General features: G+C 37.6%; 2 protein-coding genes across 7 annotated transcripts in view; one reads left to right on the forward strand and one right to left on the reverse strand.

The window, feature by feature from the left end:
- LOC101158478 (prostaglandin reductase 1) lies at window positions 1-3,468 on the reverse strand. Of its 2 annotated transcripts, none has more exons than XM_020710484.2 (9): window positions 3,376-3,468; window positions 2,404-2,570; window positions 2,257-2,302; window positions 2,108-2,167; window positions 1,798-1,965; window positions 1,425-1,698; window positions 702-807; window positions 428-546; window positions 1-348 (listed from the first exon to the last, which is right to left on the reverse strand). In XM_020710484.2, exons 2-9 carry the CDS (start codon window positions 2,507-2,509, stop codon window positions 238-240), a joined length of 990 nt encoding a protein of 329 aa, XP_020566143.1. In that variant the 5' UTR covers window positions 2,510-2,570; window positions 3,376-3,468; the 3' UTR covers window positions 1-237. The 2 variants fall into 2 exon arrangements, with proteins under 2 accessions (XP_020566143.1, XP_023804660.1); XM_023948892.1 differs by having other exon boundaries at window positions 2,404-2,524; window positions 3,376-3,467.
- A 3,371-nt stretch (window positions 3,469-6,839) lies between these two features.
- poln (DNA polymerase nu) overlaps window positions 6,840-12,393 on the forward strand; it is a 79,104-nt gene continuing 73,550 nt past the window's right edge. For 2 of the 5 annotated variants that reach the window (XM_023965833.1, XM_023965834.1), the window contains exons 1-2: window positions 6,899-7,043; window positions 7,763-7,957. In XM_023965833.1, coding sequence (XP_023821601.1) covers window positions 7,816-7,957 — 142 coding nt within the window. In that variant the 5' untranslated portion in view covers window positions 6,899-7,043; window positions 7,763-7,815. Of the gene's footprint in view, window positions 7,044-7,762; window positions 7,958-12,393 lie in introns of all 5 variants that reach the window. The other 3 variants (XR_002875244.1, XR_002875243.1, XM_023965835.1) reach the window with 3 other exon arrangements.

Here is a 12,393-nt window from a genome sequence, read left to right on the forward strand (position 1 = left end):
TAATGAAAAATCACAACTTTATTAGCAAAGTAAATGTTTACAGTAAAAATAAATCACAATCAAATTTGTGCAGAAATTTTGTTGCTGTCAAAATGAGGAGCCAGAGCTTCTATTTGTATTACTGTCCATTAGAATATAAAGGTACCACATTGCTAATGAAAGATTTTTGGTAAAGGAGTGTGTATTTCTTAAATACATTCATTTATTTGCTGTCCTAAATTATTTTTTAAAAACACATTATACAGCAATGATGGCTTTGCCGGTGTTGTCTCCTTTCAGCATCCCCATAAAGGCAGCTGGCATGTTTTCAAAGCCTTTGGTGATGTGCTCTCGACATTGCAGTTTTCCCTGTAGAGACAGGAAGCTCTCAGAAAGATCACAACACAAATACGTGCATAAATTCCTTTTAAGGATGAAAAAATATTACCTCTCTGTACCACCCCATCAGTCTCCTCAAGCTTTCTGGATGTCTATCTTTCCATCTGCTCTGCATGAAGCCCTCTACTTTCAGCTCTTTCCACATTATGGCCAAGTGAGGGAACGGCCCTGAAAGAAACATGTGGGTTCTAAATCCGTTCAAAAATATTAATCACCATGCAAAGTTTGTAGGAAACTTTTGTTGAAACACATTTTTATTGTTGTCAATTTAACAATAGTGTCTGCAGGACGGCAATGAAAAAATAATTAATTTAGGTACTAACCTATCTGTGGAGTGGCATCATTGTACATAGAGATGCTTCCACACACAGCTACTCTTCCAAAGTACTTCATTTGCTGGAAAGCAACATATGAAAAATCCCCTCCAACCTAAAGGCAAAACGTTGATTTTAGTTAGTTTTGTCTTATTCATCCCATTTATTTATAACAAGAAAGAAAAATATATTTTTAAGCAAAAAAGCTTTTGAAATTTTAAAGAGCAATAGTAATAGTCATAGCATATAATATTAGAAAGAAAGTTCTTCATCATTTTATCTTATTAAAATAAGACTAGAAAAAGCTGACACGGTGGTCAAAAAACAATTTCTGTTTAAAGTGTTCTCAACTGTTTAACCACACACACACACACACACACACACACACCCACACACACGCACACACACACACAAAACCAAAACAGAAAGGGAATTTGAAAAACTAAATGGAAAAAAACATTTTAAAATTCATGCACACAAAACGAAATGCCATGTTATACAGTAGTTATTCACACAAGTTGCCTTCAAAAATTGTGTATTTTTTGGATTCCTGCACACATGTCAAGATTTATTTGAATATATTTCTTTTATATCTTTACGTAAATGTTCAAAAAAATGGACTCCCCTAACTGAGATTATTTGTTTCTTTGATGCAATTTATTTTTACAGAATATTGTTAGAGAATTGTTACAGAACAATACATTTAAAAAGGAAATAGGTAAAGCAGCTTACATTTTCAAAGAAGCAGTCGTATCCATCAGGAGAAGCCTTCCTCAGAGCCTCCTCAAGGGAAGAGACAGTTTTGTAGTTGAAGGCTTCATCAAACCCCAACTCCTTCAGAAACGCCACTTTTGCCTCCGATCCTGCTGAACCCACCACCTTACAGCCCTTGATTTTGGCAATCTGTCCCACCACAGAGCCCACGGCTCCTGCTGCAGCATTCACCAGAAGGGTTTCACCTTCTTTCAGACCCAGAACATCTTCCAACCCATGCAAGGCAGTGAGTCTGCAGACAAGGAAACCAGTAAAATATCAAATTTTTATTCTTATAATTTGTTTTAATACTTGTACATTACGTTCACACATTCAGCTGTACTCGTCTTACCCTGGCATGCCGATGGCTCCCAGTGCCAGTGACAGAGAGACATCTTTAGGCCAGTCAGAGATGACAGGAGTGAGGTCCTTCCCATCTGAGATAGAGTGGGTCGTCCAACCACAAGAACTCACCACATGGCTTCCCACAGGAAAGGCAGAGTTTTTACTTTGGATCACTCTGCAAAAAATATTGAAATATATTTGGTTTTGTGTCTTTTCTATTGTCAAATGCAATACATACATATTGAGTAAAACAGGAGAAATGTTTAGTTTGTTATGAAAGGAACCTCTGCGCCTCTGTAAGCAGTCATTCTTCTTACTTTGCCACTTGAGTTCCAATCATGACGTCTCCTTCCTTCATGTAGAGCTTGCTGAACGGCCTGGTCACACCAAGAAAGATGTTAAGTTTAATTCCTGCTTTTGTGTTTTCACATCATCACTGTGTTGCATAGTAACACTTGGCATTTACCTCATGTAAGGATCCACACTGAGAAAAACGGCCTCCAAAACGACCTCTGAAAACAAAAAACATCTGTATTCAATCACTTCAAATGTGTGAAGTGTATGCTTTGAGGGAAAAACAACTGTGGGTGCAGCTGAAATAAATATGCCCTACCTCCATTTTTGGGCTCAGGGAGCTCCTCCACCTTAAGGTTAAAGTCACTTTTCTTTGGGAAGCCATCAAAGTGCTTGGCCAGAATCCATGACTTAGCCTGGACCATGGTTCTTTATGTGGGCTACAGTGATACAGCAAGAACACTTCTCAGATGTTCCACTCAGTTGCTAAAAACATATTACCAAAATGAACTGTCATATCAACAGGAGTTTTAAATGAAGCTACACACATTACAAGAACATACATGTATTCATTTAAAAAAAAAAGTGTCGCCAGCAGGTGTTTGCAGTAGAGGTATTACAATTCATTTTTAATTTAATTCATATCAGAATGAATGGTAAACCCATTTTAGTTTACCAAAGTTCAGCCAATTGTCTTCCCACATCATAACAATCCAAATGTAACATAATTAGAATAATATACCACAATGCAAGCTCACATGTTGTAATATTCAGTGTTTCCACACGTTAGACTGTAATGATGGCTTAATCATTTTTTGCTGCCATCACTTGTGTTGTCCTCTGTGATGATACTTGCTCATTTTCACATATAGTAAAATAAACCTACCATGTCTCAATCCAAACAGTATTTTCCAATATTGATACAATCAATTGATTTGATTTTCAAAATGATTTCACAATGGTTGATTTGATTGACAACTTGCTTCAGACAGACCGATCTGGTTGGATCTTATGAATATAAATCAATTTGATTAACAGTTACGCCCTTAATTTGCAAATATAACGATAATCACAATCTTCCTCAGTTTCTTTCTAAAACATCTCTATGAGTGCAGCTCACTGAGATGTTTTTTGAGGAATGCAAACATTTACTCAAAAAGACATTGTTGTTGCACAGGAAGACACAAAGAAAAGGTTTCAAATAAAAAGAATGGTAAAGAATAAACTCCTCATTTCAAACTTCCATAAGTTTGCCTCTTAAACAAAAAAAAAAAAGAAATGATTTATTTACCTGATCAGCTATTTCTTTCTGCAGTGCTGGAATTTGAGAGAAGGACCTGAAGACTTAATGTGAAGCAGGTTGTTGCAGGGCTATGTTTAAGTATTAAAAGATGGTGGGCGGGACAGGAAGGCTTGCTGCTCAATATGACTGGCTGACAGTTCTGTGTGTAGTTGCTAATGCATAACACAAAGACGTGTTGACCTTTGTTCTGCTCTTACACATGCACAAGTTTGTAGTTTGTTCGACAAACATTGAATATGGAGGAAGGGGGGGCTTTATGTGTTTCTATCTCCAGAAATAAATAGAAGAAAGGCAAAGGTTAAAAGAAAGAGCTCAAAGGAAAATGAGGCTGAACAGGAAATTTGGCAACACACTTTTTTGCAATGGGGACTGGTACTATGATAGGCAAACCAGGGATTCAAGAGAAAGAGAGAGGTTTTTGTGCTGGACATGGAATAGTGAATAATGTTAAATGTTTGCAGAAATTATGACAGTTTAACATAAAAAATACTGTAATACTTTTTGACAACACCTCTTGAATCTGGATTGAGCAACTACAATTTCTGTTGTTGAAAAATGTAAAAAATTGAGGAAACTGTTATGTTTTGTTTTTAAAGTCCAGCAATAGGAGAATATTTTTTATCAATCCTGACAATTTAAGGTCATTATGGCTCCACAAACTTTGAGAGAAAAAAGAAAACATTTCACATATCCATCCATCCATCAAATCTGCTAAATGCCTTTTAGGGTCACAGGTTGCTATAACCAACCCAGCTACTGTTGGTTGAAGGTTGGGAACACCCTGAACGGGTCACCAATCTGTTGCAGGGCCACACACTCACACCCAAGGGCAATTTAGAGACACCAATCAATCTACAAAACATGTTTTTGGACTGTGGGAGGATGCTGGAGAGCCTGGGAAAAACCTACACATGCACAGAGAGAACATGTAAACAGATAGGTCCCAGCTGAGATTTGAACCAGGAGCTTCATGCTGTGAAGAGAGAGTGCCAACCACTACACCACTGTGCAGCCTAGTTCTCCACCAGTTAATAAATGGGTTCTATTTGCTTTAAGAATCTGAACAAAGAAAAACATCAATGCTTTGGATGGACAATTTAGTGTTCGGCTTTATTTAAAAAATGTACAAAATACAATTTCACAACAGGATTGTGGTCCTCTGCCTCTACCATGGCTACACCGCCTTTTCACCATGTAAAACAGTGTTTTTTACAACCTTTTTTAAGCAAAGGAACACTTTTTTTCTTGCAAAATTTCACAAGCCACACCATCAACAGAAGATGTAAAAAAGTAACTGTAGTTTGTATTAATATACGGTGATTCTTATCCAAGTGTCTTGAATAAGAATCAAATAAACACAAAGTCTTTTATGACTTTTCATATTTCTACCAACTCAGGGAGAAACCTGGCCCTTTTAGGAGGAACACAGAGCTGGTGTCCTGGAAATGATAAATGTTCTTTAGTTCAGTTAAGCTCAATAAGTGAAATTGAATAATTTCCCATGGTACACCTGGCCATCTCTGATGCCACACTAGTTGAAAAATACAGATTTAAGAGACCAACAGATCACATTAAAGGGTTTTCTGCTGAGGTGCACAGAGCAAGCAGAAAGCAACATTTGAGAAGAAAACACACTGCAAATGGAAGAATAAGAAGAAATGTCCAGCAAAATCAGAATCTGTATAGGTGACCATCTGCTGGGAGTGGTTAATGTCTGACAAAGTCGAAAAATAGTTGCTGGTTTATTTTGTCAAGCACTAAATAGTGAGACTTGAGAAACTAAATCAGCATGGAAATTTAGAAACTATTTTTTGGGTTGGTTGTTATAGCTGGCATGTTGTGCCTGTTTATTCACCTGGCCTTTTTTTTAAAACATTTTTTATGATCCACCAATTTGCAGTGTGCTTTATCATTATGATTCACATTATTTCAGCTTTTCGTACAGTTTGCATCATGATGCATATGAATTCTGTTAGTGTGCCAATAAAATGCACTTATAGTGGGGGTATTAAAGAACAGAAAAATACATTTGTGTCCACTTTAGCCTAGAATACAACATATAAAGAAGAGAAAGCACATATTGTGAAATACAAGCTTAAACTTGACATCAATAGATGAAGTCCTGATAATACATTGCTTTATGGTGATTATTGAGGCCAGGCCCTTTATTGTAGCATAGGATGAAAGGGATCCTTGTTTCACTTCTGCTACACCAAGCCCTTTTTTACAACAGTTACATAACCTACCATGTAAGTAGGTCTGTGTTTAAGGAGTTTATGACTTTGGGAGTATGACTAATCACTTGTGTCAGCATGTTTTACTAAATTGCAGCTTGGTTGAATTTTGCCTTGTCACAGCCTCCTCCTCTACACGCCACCTTCTTAAAGTAGAAGTCATGGTAGCCATGGCATAAACAAAAGGGCAATATTTTGGTGCTGAAAGTCACACAAGTACTGATTACATTTTGTGAGCTCTAAACCAAAGTTTAATCTAAAGATATGCAGATTTTAAATGAGAGGAATATATCAAGTCTTTTGGACGAAAAAGGCCTTTATGGAATCACTGTAAAAACTTGCAAACAGGGTTTTGATGACAGCTCAAATTACTATTAAGTGTGACTGAAAAGGACATAACAAAGACTAGGAATAGCAAAATTGAGAATTTCTTTTCCATCTCATTTTTTAAAACCATTTTTCAAAATAATTTGTTATTCTGTCCTCACCTTTTCTTCTAGTCAATGTAGGAAAGGAATGAGTCTATTATATTTTAATTTTATTTAATTATTTTTTATATTTTCTATTTTTATTCTTGTGTCTTTTTATTATTTTGTTTTTTGCATGTTTGCATCAGGGTCTGAGAGGACAGTGGAGTTTTGTAACACATTGCACATTTGACAATAAATAGAGCTTCAATCTCTGAATTAAAAGAGAACTCTATAAAACTCAAACTTATAGCTGTCCACATGCAAGTTTAGTCTAAATGGAACTAAAATTATCAGGAGTTTTTCTTTAAAATGTGTATTTTTGGGGGGGAAACTTGATCCTAGTTTTGATAATGTAGTTATCATACATCTATACTGTTGTTCTTAATTTACTTGAAAATACTGCTTTGGGTTTGAGGTTTTTTGGTTAAATATTCTCAAGCAAAATAGTTTTATCTTGTACAATCATTTTACATTAGAGGCCATGTATAGGACGGGGAGATCTTCCTGTTGTCTGATGTGATTGGCTAAATCAACATGTCTAACAATTATTGTCTATCTTTATCTGAAGACAAATTATGAAAAGTGTTCATTCAACATAACAATGGAAACATTTTTTAATCTACTTTAAGCAGGGGTCCTAAACAACCAGCTCCCCACCTCTGCTTTAAAGGTTTCTTCAATTAAAGAAAAGAAGTGGTCCTTTTGAAATGAAATTAGAAAATAAAAGAGAGAAAAAACATCCTAATTGTGAGGATCACTTCCAAGGAACAATTTAATATCAAGTGAAGACAAATGTATACAATTTTGAATACTTCAACAGTAATGTTGCTCCTCATTAGGAAAACACCTGCAGGCCAGGAGCGGCCTCGAGCTCACTGACCCCAGACTTTAGCTAAGCACCGGTCAAACCGGGCTCTCTGGGGGTATAAAGCCAACACGTCCGCCTGAAAAGGTATGTAAATGTGGATAACGTTGTAGGTTTTTACGTGTATATTTTTTATTTTTCTGACAAGTAAAAATAAATACAAGAATAAGTAAAAACTCTGGATAATATAATGATGTACTAGCTTTCTGCCGAGCGCTAGCTTCCGGGACTTTTTGTCTTCTTCTTTTACATTTAAACGTGCAACAATAATGACGGGAGACCTTAAAAATAACTTAAAATTTAATTTTGTTACATATAACTATGTTAGAAACAACTTTATAATAAACGTTTGTGGAAACATTCCTCCGTGAAATTAAAGTAAATCAAATATTAATGCTTCATTCATGCTAAAGTAAAGGTTGCCATTAACAAACACATGTCCTTATAGATTAGTTTCAGAGAATTACTTAGTTATAAAAATAAAAATCTAATTTATTATTTGGTGTTTTTGTTGTCTTAACAAGGATTTAGACTCGTTTCTGAATCAATTCCATGTACAAAGTATTAGCATCAGTGTTTAATTTCATATGTTCTTCTTATAATTGTTTGTTGCTTTTAATCTATTGTGTTTAAAACATTGTATGGTATTACCTTATGTTTATTTATACGTATTTTCTGTCTACTACTTTGTGTTCTAGAGCATGTTGATGACAGGTATTCTTCAAATAAACTGATTGATTGATTGATACTTAAGTATAAAACTGGTTGGTGTATTTCTGAAACCAGCTCTTCTTTGTTTTTTCTAGATCCTAACTAAAAAATAAATCCAAGATTCAGGTACAAAACCAGCCTGTTTATCATGGAAGATGGGGCTGGTTCAGAAGACAGGCTGTACTCTGGCCCTCTGTCCCAGGCAGCCAAAAAGATCCTGGCAGTTCTGCGGACCAACAGTCTCGTCCAGCCCAAATGCAAACAACCCTTTACTAGTCAACGAAGTGAAAGTAAGTCAAAGTATAAATCCAGAAAACTCCTTCTTTAAAGACCAAGTCTGATAAAAATTCAGTTTTTGGTGTTTTTAACATGTTCTTGTGGCATTTTCTTATGATGGAGGACATGCATAAAGAAAATGAAGCTCAAAATTGCATTTCTGAATATTTCACAAATTCTTGTGAATCAGGAGCAGACCTAAAAATGCAGTTGGGAAAAGCTTGCAGCTGTAATATAGAACCTACAACAGCTGGTGTAGGTATCAAAAGAATTTGGCCTGCAATAACTGTTCGGGGTCTGGTTCATGCTCCTGCGACTAATGATGACGTCACACTACGGTAACACCGCTTGGACAAACTACATAGCTACGTAGCGACGACATCTGCTTGGGCTCTATATTTTCATTTCACGTGTCATTTTGCAACCTCAAGTTCTTTTCCTCATAAGTAATAATGCCATTTTGAATTTGAAGGAGTGCCTGACATAATTGTTTTTTTTACACCAAATGTATAATAGGGAGACACATTGGCAATAAAAACTTATTTTTCCAATGCAAGTGAACCTATATGAGAAACAATATTTATTTATGGTGTGCAGTCTGGTTTAAAAGGCCCAAATATCAGTTACAAGTCATCCATGTTTCTCAGGAAGAACGGTGTTAGCGTGTAAACTTGTAGACCAATCAGTATCTTAAACATCATCAGACCAACGTATAGCCAATCACATAATGTAGAATAGAATAGAATAAAATAGAATAGGTCTTTAATAATCCCTAAGGAAATTTAAAATCGGCCATCTGCTCACACTCATAAAACACACACACACATTAAAAATAGTAAAATAGCAATAGATTAAAAAGATTAATAGATTCAAAGAATAAATAGATTAATCATTTAAAAATCACTGGGTAAAAAAAAACAAAAATAAAAAAATGATAAGAAATTACTTTTAGGATGCCCTGCCAGTAAGTTGGATTGCCTCCACAAGATCCAGCTTGTGAGCTCGCCCTCTTGATGATCCTGTTGAGCCTGCAGATGTTCTTCCTGCTGGTATTGCACCAGCACACAGCAGCATAGAGGAGAGCACTTTCCACCACCGACTGATAAAACCTGTGATGTGACGTCATCATTAGTCGCAGGACCCCGAACAGTTATTGCAGGCCGAATACTTTTGGTACCTAGACCGGCTCCCTGCTCCGTTCAATTCTGATGCATCCACTGGCAGACAGATTACTGACCTGTAATCTGGATCAAAAGTGGATGGCTGGATAGCTCGGATATTGTTCGCCATTTTGTTCAACCAATAGTTAGATTGGGGTTGTGAAGGGCTGCAAGATAGCGGGAGAGAGTGTAAACAGATGAATGATGGGAAATGGGGACAGGCTTACTCCACACCAACAGTCCCACCCACAACTCGGAGACGATATTCTAGAGAGCAACTACTGCTCTGCAGTCGCCATGTTCTAAAAATGTCACAAATTTTGGGATTATGTTTAAAAACGGCATCATTATAACCACTGGTGATGTTATTACAATAAATCAAAAGATGATTTTTCTTTAAATCATTCTTATACTGTATGTAAACATGGTCAGTCTAAATGAAATTAAGTTAATTAAGTTTCTATTTTTCAACAATTTGAATAAAGAAATAATCAAAATGCAATTTTATGATACATTTTCTTTATATGTCCTCCATCATCGGAAAAATGCCACAAGAACTCAAAGCTTAAGAACAGCATGATATATGTAACAGGTTCAGTTCGGTCGCCGATGCACAATGAGGAGGGGGAGACTCAAATCTGGTCACTGCGTCTTTAATTCTTTAAAACAGCGCAAAAGAAAATAGCATCAGTGGACATCACAACTGCAGCTCCCAGCTCAGACCGCTCACTCCAACTGGTTGTTTACATTCATCCAAAAAGTTCAATAAATGTACAATTTTCAGAATAAAATATACTCAGACACAATGCCATACAATAATAAAACAAAAAGAAAACACACATTTGGTAAATACAGCATTTAAAATAAAACATTGTTAAACAGAATAAGACAAAATGGCGGAGACCAACCTTTAAAACAGCGCAAAAGAAAATAGCATCAGTGGACATCACAACTGCAGCTCCCTGATCAAAGGAAAAAGAGCGCGATCAAAACCGGCACCAAAAACCACATAAAAATATAGTTAAAAGTAAATGTAAATTATTCGAGAGCAGTTTCTTGTCAACTGCATCCATTTTTAAACATATTTAAGAAACTTATACCCGTTTATTTTAACAGCTAACTAAAAATATTGGGAGACTGCAGAAAACGCGACTCACCAGCTCAGACCGCTCACTCCAACTGGTAAGGGAGGGGCAGCGGCCGCATGGTGAAGGCAGGGTGTGTCCCACTAATTGCCTTCCCTGCGCAACAGGTAACCATGTGGAACACATTTTTCTTGTGAAATAATGAGATTAACCAAATATTTATATAACGTGCTAACTCAAAATAAAATAATTTCAAAATTAAATAATCACTGAAGGTTTGAGAATGTTCATTAAAAAAATCAATTTGCTACATACTCCCCTCTGAACTTCTCAAAACCGTTGCATATTCATCAAACTGGACAATAAGTAAGATTTTTTGCCAACAGAAATAATGACTCCTTATACTACTGCGACATATATGTCTTCCTCTATAAAAGAAAAGCAACACTGTAAAGCTGGCCAAACTTCACAATGTACACTTGCAACAAAGTAGTGCCGTAAACACAACTCCACAAAAGGTAAATCAGTGGCTGTTACTTTCCCAAAATACGTAATCAAATTTACAATATGCAGTATCTACAGTGACTCAGACCTTTTCATTTACCTTACAAAAATAAACTTCTTACAAATCCAGAGAACACTTCTCGTGCTTGTGTATCTTTTTTCTGTGTCATGTTTTGTATCAGTCTGTTAACTGGTTTGACAATCCTGCCAGCCCTGGTTCTGATGCGGTTTACTGTATCATTTTGGAGCCTATCATCCTGTCTTGTAGCAACTGCTTCTCCATTGGTTTCCAACTGTCCATGTGGGAACTCTGAACCTGGGCATTTGGAGCAGTTTTTATTGCTCTCCACAAGACTCTCAACACTAATCCCATCTGATTGACAGTCCATGCCACAGCTCTCAACTTCACGATGGTCTGCAGGATCCAAAGGCCCAGTATTTGCCACCCAGTCGGCTGTCCGGTCCAACTCATCACATTCTGAGTTCACAACTGAAACATCCTGATCAGCACTGTTTATATCACTCAAATCTGGAGTGGTACTGAATGAAGACACCGACCCTTGCTCTTGATCCAACTCAATTGGCAGGAAGTTCACCAATAGCAGCAAGTTACGGTGGACAACTTTCTCCTGTCCAGTGGCTGTGTTCCTGATCCGGTAAATATGACACTTGGAGTCTCTGGACACAACGGTATAAATGGTGGAGCACCACTTATCGGCTAGCTTCCTTTTGCCACGCACACACTTGTTTGCCAAGAGAACATGGTCTCCCTCATCAATGTCTGTGCCTTTGGTTCTCATGTTGTATAGACGGGCCTGACGTTGCTGACTGGTGTCGGTGTTAGCCTGGGCCACGGCAAGAGCTTCTCTAAGGTTCTCCCTGATTCTTTCAACGTAGTTGTTATAATCCGTTATCTCGTCATTTCTTTCCACATGGTGAAACATGACGTCCACTGGGAGCCTGGGAATCCGACCAAACATGAGATAGAAGGGTGCGTAACCGGTTGACTCATGGACAGTGCAGTTGTAGGCAAACGTCAGTGTTTGCAACATCTGAGGCCACTTGCTTTTGTCTCGGGGTGGTAAGGCTCTGATCATACTGCCTAAGGTTCTATTAAACCTTTCGGTTTGGCCATTACCCATGGGATGATATGGTGTGGTCCTTGATTTCTTGACTCCTGCTACCTGCAACAACTCCTGAATCAACTCACTCTCGAAGTTTGCACCCTGGTCTGAATGGATTCTTTGTGGGAAGCCATAGACACAAAAGTACCTGTCCCACAACTGCCGGGCCACCTGCTTTGCTGACTGATTGGAACACTGAAAGGCGTGGGCCATTTTGGTAAAATGATCGGTTACCACTAAGATGTCTACACACCGACCCTTCGGATCTTCTGCGGACCAAAAGTCGAGGCACACCAGTTCTAAGGGACTTGTGGTCTTTATGCTTTCAAGGGGAGCTCGCCCCTCAGGCTCAGGAGTCTTGCTCACCACACAACGCTTGCAGCATTTTACATACTCGCGCACACCTTGCTCCATGCCGAGCCAAAAGAATCGCTGTCTAGCTAAGTGTAATGTCCGACTTTGGCCTTGGTGTCCTGCTTTGTCGTGCACACCCTGAAGCACTCGACCAACCAGAGACACAGGTGTTACATACTGGTGTCGTTTTCTTCCAGTTGTCAAGTCCTTACATACCCTGTAC

This window comes from Oryzias latipes, chromosome 18 (genome assembly GCF_002234675.1).
Source record: "Oryzias latipes chromosome 18, ASM223467v1".
NCBI classification, from domain to species: Eukaryota; Metazoa; Chordata; class Actinopteri; order Beloniformes; family Adrianichthyidae; genus Oryzias; species Oryzias latipes.

Coding starts and splice junctions, on each gene's coding strand:
- LOC101158478 (XM_020710484.2), bottom strand. CDS start 2,509: ATGGTCCAGGCTAAGTCATGGATTCTGGCCAAGCACTTTGATGGCTTC. Junction 2,303..2,403: donor CCCTGAGCCCAAAAATGGAG/GTAGGGCATATT, acceptor TTTTGTTTTCAG/AGGTCGTTTTGGAGGCCGTT. Junction 547..701: donor TGATGCCACTCCACAGATAG/GTTAGTACCTAA, acceptor TGTTTCTTTCAG/GGCCGTTCCCTCACTTGGCC.